Genomic DNA, 6,207 nt, shown 5'->3' on the forward strand with positions numbered 1-6,207 from the left:
TCTAGGTTCTTGAGCTTCGGTTGTACGTTAATATAAGAGAGGGCAACAGCTAGTTATTTATATTTTTACTTTAAAAATACAGTAACTAAAAAAATATGCCAACTGCCCTAAGTAATGAATAGCTTCAAGAATCGAATTATATTATACCTGATTTTTATGAAAGACAAAGTTTATCTATATTAAATACTTTAGATGACAATTGTATCAATTTTTTTAAGTATTTGAGAGATATTCCAAAATGTGGATTGCTAAGAAAGTATCCGATTCAATTGTATTCATGGCTCAGTATTTTGCATATAGTGGTTGCCACATAGGTTGCCACATATATGCTATCGCGGACTTTTATTCAAAAACTATTCAAAATAAGCAATCTTACGGTACATTATCTCCATGTAACTGCAACGGTATAGGCAGTTACATGGAGTAACTTAGTCAGGGAGTAAGAATTTTTCCAACTTACTTAATACTCATCGTTATATTACGACCAAAATTACACAAAACTTTTGTGAATTGTAGCCTATATGTTATTCTGGTGTATAAGCTGTTTTTATGTGAAGTTTCATCTAAATGCGTTCAGTCGCATAGCATAAACTTTCGAATTTGTGACTGTTTCATTTTGATAGAAAGCATGCTTCTAATTGAATAATTGGTAAAGCATTTTTTTGTAATAATATTTCAAAATGAATAGTGTACCTTCTTCAGTGTAGTGTGCTTTATAATGTGTGGTAATTTTTGATTATGTTTAGTTAGTTTCAAACGTGAAAATTCAATATCTGGATTGAGAAACACGATACGTAGAAAGCAACTCACGGAGGATGTCAATAATAGTGGCAAAAATTAACATAATTGGGAATTCTGAGTCAGAAGTTATAAAATATTTGATCCGCCGAGTATCAATAATAGTAAGTATTCTGGAATGAAAATATCAATCATTTGATTTATTTTATTTGTGAAACTAAAATTTGTAACATGTATTTAGATTTTCACAACTCAATTTTTCCGAAACACATGACGAATTTTTCCATATCAGCACATTCCACCACGTTTGGCATTTCCTTCAAACAATCCTTGGCATTTTTCTTAGCATCTTCAGGCATTTTTGAAAATATTTTACATTTATCCAAATTGTCAAAGTCCACGGAACCGTCAGATTTCAATCTTCCTGTTTTTTCCATCACACATTTCAGAAAACAGAGTTGATTTTCATTCAACTCGTTTCCTTTTTTTGGATCAATTACATCTTCAATTTTAACATTGACTTCCTCAAGACATTCTCTGATTTCTGATGGATATTCCCTAACTGGAGGTTCAGCCGCTGTTAGCAGGATCTGAAATGAAACAAAAAATTGAAAAGGCAGTCATTCTTAGTTTATCCCATCCACTTAAGAGCACACGATTTATACTTTCTCCGACACTTCAACGGAAATGACAAAGATCAAAGTGAGGCATTATTCCTTCTGAACTTTTCTGTTTCAGGAAACACGAATATCTTCAAAAAAAAAGGGAAAATACACACAGTGCGTTTGACCTTGTTTTCATAAAATGTCATTAATTGATATATTTACATATTGACCCAGGAATAATATTGCATTAATTTGTGCCTTTTAAATCTACAATACCAGAAATAACTATTTATCTATAAAAAAAATAATTGAGTTTTGCCATAAAATGCCAAAATTGTACCTGTTTTCTGAAAGTAAAAGTGTATTCTATCTGCTCACTGGAAGTTTATCAGGATGTTTGTAATAAAATTATCTGGCAGCTTCTCTTGCCGAAAGAGCATTAACTCCAACAAGGCGCACAAGTTCAATTTTATCTCGCATACTTAGTTCTTTCATGATAAATCATCAATTCCTAACGCTTTACAAAATATTTTTTACTAATGGGGCTTGATCTGATTTTATTGTTTCGATATAGTTCTGACAACAGCAATAATAATCAATAGTCTCTTGTAAATCAGTTCAACAAGTATATTGAGTGCAGTCTCAGGAAGACTTTCGAGAATTTTAATAGAAATTTCATCAAAGTCAGATGCTTTCTTATTTTTTATGTTTCCTATCACTTCCTTCAATTCATTTATACTGATGTGGTGTAATGAAAAGGTACTGTCTACATAGATATCACTGAGATATTCTAGGGGATCGTGAGTACGTGAAATGATTTGACTAAGTTTTGTTGCGACGGAGTACAAATAGCTGTTTTAAGGATGTACCTTTCATTTTTTTTATGAGAGAGAGTACTTTGGCAAATTAAGATCTTCAGATGATGTGGTGCTGCAGGTTTTTCCACTATTTCCTGCCGCTGAAAAAGCAAATGCACCAGGAATTAATCTTGAACATTTCTCGCATTCATAGAAATGAGTTGAAGTGGGATTTGAATTATTTCTTTCCGAAATAATGATATATATGATGGAATTGGCCGATACTCAATGAAAATTCATAACGTATTCAAAAAACACTTCATTGTGAGATTTCTACTAAACAATTTCACAAAAACGCAACACATGCTTCGCATTACAATGGCTTCTTCGAGAGTGTCTGTACAATACAGTGTTTTTGAATAAATAATGATATTATCGTCCGTTTTCAGATTCTCAAAACAAATATGAAACCGTGTTTCAGGCAAGTGAAATTTTACCTTTTTATTCAGGGCTTTTTCTTCCAGTTTGTATCTGAAAGGTACTTCTTTGCATAATCTATACATCTTTGCATAGAGTTATCATTTTTTTGGATTTTTGCTTCCTTCTTTTTGTTTCAAGATGGAAAAAGAGAAAGCTAAAACCATTTTTTTCCAAAGAATTTTTATTTTTTCATCAAAGTGCGTTCCATCTCAAAATTATTTGATTATCAATTCCAAATTTAGAGCAACTAAGTACATAATGTCATCTTCCAAAAATAATGTCATCTTCTAATAAATATGAAATTTATATTAAATATGTCTGTCCCAATGTAAATATTTTTGAATTTTGAGTATTCAAATATGGAAGTAATTGTATAGGGAAATTTCGCGCAACTCTGGAGTCTCTCAAGGATCAAGCTTGGGTCCATTAATTTTTCCTATAATCAGTAATGATCTAACTCAAAATTTAAAGTACTCTGAGTGTCTCTCATTCGCAGATGACCTTAAATTTTATAGACAGAACGAAAACTCACAAGAATGTGTTAAACTACAAGAGGACATCAATAGTGTTCACCGATGGAATCTGAAAAATGATCTTCCGTTCATCCAAATGTTCTGTCCTGTCTTGTACCCGAAAACTAAATGTATAGAGTTACTTATTTTCAAATCGATTTCTTCCTTCCTTTCTTTGGAAGATTCTCTCATCCATTTTTTTGTATCAGATGGAGTAGTAGAAAGCCAAAAACTTTCTTTCCCATAAATGAGACACTATATAATTACTCAAAGAATGGTATGGAATTATCCAGGGTAGAGACTGTCAAAGATTTAGGTATATACTACTCCACACTTTCGTACAATTGCATCTCAGACACTGATAATTATGGGATTTGTAATGGTACAAAGTGCACATTTCAATGATATTAAAGTGATTACTACACTTTATAATAGTTTGGTCAGACCTAAACTTGAATATGGGGCTGTAGTATGGCATCCTTCCTATATTGTTCATGAAAATAGATTAGAAAAAATTTAAAACAGATATTTATATTACAAAAAATATTAAGTATATCCGGAATATAATACAATTAGAACAGTAGCACTATCAAATGAATTAAAAGTACCTAGTCTAGGAAATAGAAGACAGGTAAGTATAGTGTTATTCTGTTATAAAATATATGTAAAAAAATTATAACAAATCTTTACTAAAAGAGAGAATTCCCAAAAGAATAACAAGACTCACTCAATTCTTTGATGTACCATATGTATAAACAAATAACTGTTCACCTATCATTACAATGATCAAAATAACAAACAACTTCCTTTTGATGTCAGATATCAACTATGTTCTCCCTCCCAAAAAAGTTTATGGTGGTGTAAAGACATACTTTTTAAGTTTAGAATAACTTTATATTTTCTCCTTACATTCGGCTTTATTTAGTAACTACTCGTAGATACAATGTAACTGTATTTACATATAAATATTAGAATTCTATTTATGATTTAGACTGTATTGACATTTTTATAAGAATAATTATTTTCATGAAATGAGGTTTTTTATCTGTTTGAAAATGAATAAATGAATATCGAGATTTAGTTTCATATGACCTTAGTTTTAATTATGATGATAATTTTTGTGCTGCTCATATTGTTTTTATCGTATTGAAGAGATTTGACAGGTTGATGAAAAAAATAGCTCGCACAAGTTTCGACTTCTGAGGGTTGTTATACGTAGGGGCTGGTTAACGGAAAAAATATATATTTTCAATCACTACCCTCCAAGAATATAGATCACAGTTACAGAATGTGACAAGTCTCAGTGTAAAGAAAATGACATGAAAATGGAATATCGTAGTGTGACCAGAATAGTTTGAGAGATGAATCCGAAAAAAGTTCGCTTACCTGCGCTAGTATGACGATCACAAGAACATTTTGAACGATCATTTTAAAAGTTTCTCTGGAGTGCGAGTGAAATGTTTACTGAATATATAGGTGTTAATATAATAGATTATTATTATTTCCTGTTTTCGTTGAAACATTTTTGTGTTCATTGAATGATCATAACCGTGTCGTAACATGCCCTTGACGTTTTTTGGAGCTACTGTCAATGAATAATTTGTGCGAACCGTTTTTTTATGAGTAGGATTGTAATAATCTTATAGAATCAGAATGAAACTGATTCAAGAATAGAGCAATGGAAAAAAATGATTTTTTATTTATTTTATTTCAATTGTTCCGTTGGCATTTTTTATTTTTCTTTCACATATTATTTTGATGTTTCATTTACTTTCTATCTATAACTATCAGATAGTTTTTGAGTCTGTGGCATATCGTATATGATTTGTATACTCCTCAAGTCGAGTAAATTAACATTATTATAAAATCGTAGAGGTTCACAATCTCGTTGTTTAGTACGAGAAGAAGATTTAGTGGATAATGCAGCCGAATGTTCTGATTGAAGTTCTGAAAATACAGAGTTTTTGTAATTTCCAAGGTCCATCATCGAAGAAACATCCATAGAATAGTGTATTGTTTGCCATTTTAAGACAGAATGGTGATGCTGTAGAAATCCCATGTCCAAATTTTGATACACAAAATACTATTCTACACCAATGAGTACAAAAATGTAGCATTCAAACTTCATAGTTCAAATTTTGAGTGGATGAGGATGTTTTTGAGTTGTCCTCAGTCCTAGAGCTTGATTAGCTTCCTCTGCAGACTGATTGTAGAATATTACCTTCTTCATTTATTTTTTTCGGTTAAAGTTTTACCACTTTATTTGTTTGTGTTCATGTTCATGTAAAGGACTAATTTTTTCAAATATAGATTTTTTTGGAACGGAAATCAATTCCTATCAAATTCATAAAATTTTTAAAATCTTCCACTTCTTTGTGAACAAAATAAATAGCATCTCCTATATTTTACAGTGCAGCGGATATCTCGGTTATTTCGAGAGGGAAACAGATGATCCGAAAAAATATGTTCTTGAATAATGATAACAAAACCCGTGGGTTGGGCTACCTATCGGGCGCGTCCCCAGGTGGCGGATGGGGGAACGGCCAGGGGACTGGAGGCCCTGTCTGGAAGCAAATGTGGCCTTACGGACGGAGTCGCTGGACTCCTGGTCAGTGGCAGAATTGGGTAGGGTTAGGATTACTAAAACCCTTCAGGAAGCCTTTGTAAAACATGCCACCGTGGGCCAGCCTACCCAAGCTAAGGTGTAAGGAATCGTGTTGACAACTGAATGGTCGTAGGGGGATATGCAATCACGAACGATCCTCGTGGGGAATTGGGCGAAACCTCATTGTAACCAGCCTACCTATGGTAACGCTGGACTCCCAACTTTTCCCATGTAACTCCATGAATGAAACAACAGAAACAACACAAACAAAAACCAATCTCAAGGCTAGACAGAAGTGCTCACCTCAATTTAAAGCGGTAGCTGGGGATGAACAGAAATGTCCACCCCAATCTACCGCTTGGAATGAGGCTGTACATAGCAGATCACCTCCAACAGCAAGGGCACGTACTGCAGCGGTCGCCAAGAGCTCCACCTTGAATAAAGGCAAGCAACCAGCTGCCTCTGCAGAA

The 6,207-nt window shown here is 33.0% G+C and overlaps 1 protein-coding gene across 1 annotated transcript; it reads right to left on the reverse strand.

Moving 5' to 3' along the window:
- Positions 1 to 929: 929 nt before the first annotated feature.
- On the reverse strand, positions 930 to 4,602 carry LOC111511668 (uncharacterized). Its single transcript, XM_023167700.2, has 2 exons — positions 4,519 to 4,602; positions 930 to 1,328 (listed from the first exon to the last, which is right to left on the reverse strand). Exons 1-2 carry the CDS (start codon positions 4,558 to 4,560, stop codon positions 984 to 986), a joined length of 387 nt encoding a protein of 128 aa, XP_023023468.2. The 5' UTR covers positions 4,561 to 4,602; the 3' UTR covers positions 930 to 983.
- Positions 4,603 to 6,207: the final 1,605 nt, after the last annotated feature.

Source organism: Leptinotarsa decemlineata, unplaced genomic scaffold (assembly GCF_025532065.1).
Source record: "Leptinotarsa decemlineata unplaced genomic scaffold, Ldec_3_MD MMD2_tig00000251_RagTag_RagTag, whole genome shotgun sequence".
Classification (NCBI taxonomy): Eukaryota; Metazoa; Arthropoda; class Insecta; order Coleoptera; family Chrysomelidae; genus Leptinotarsa; species Leptinotarsa decemlineata.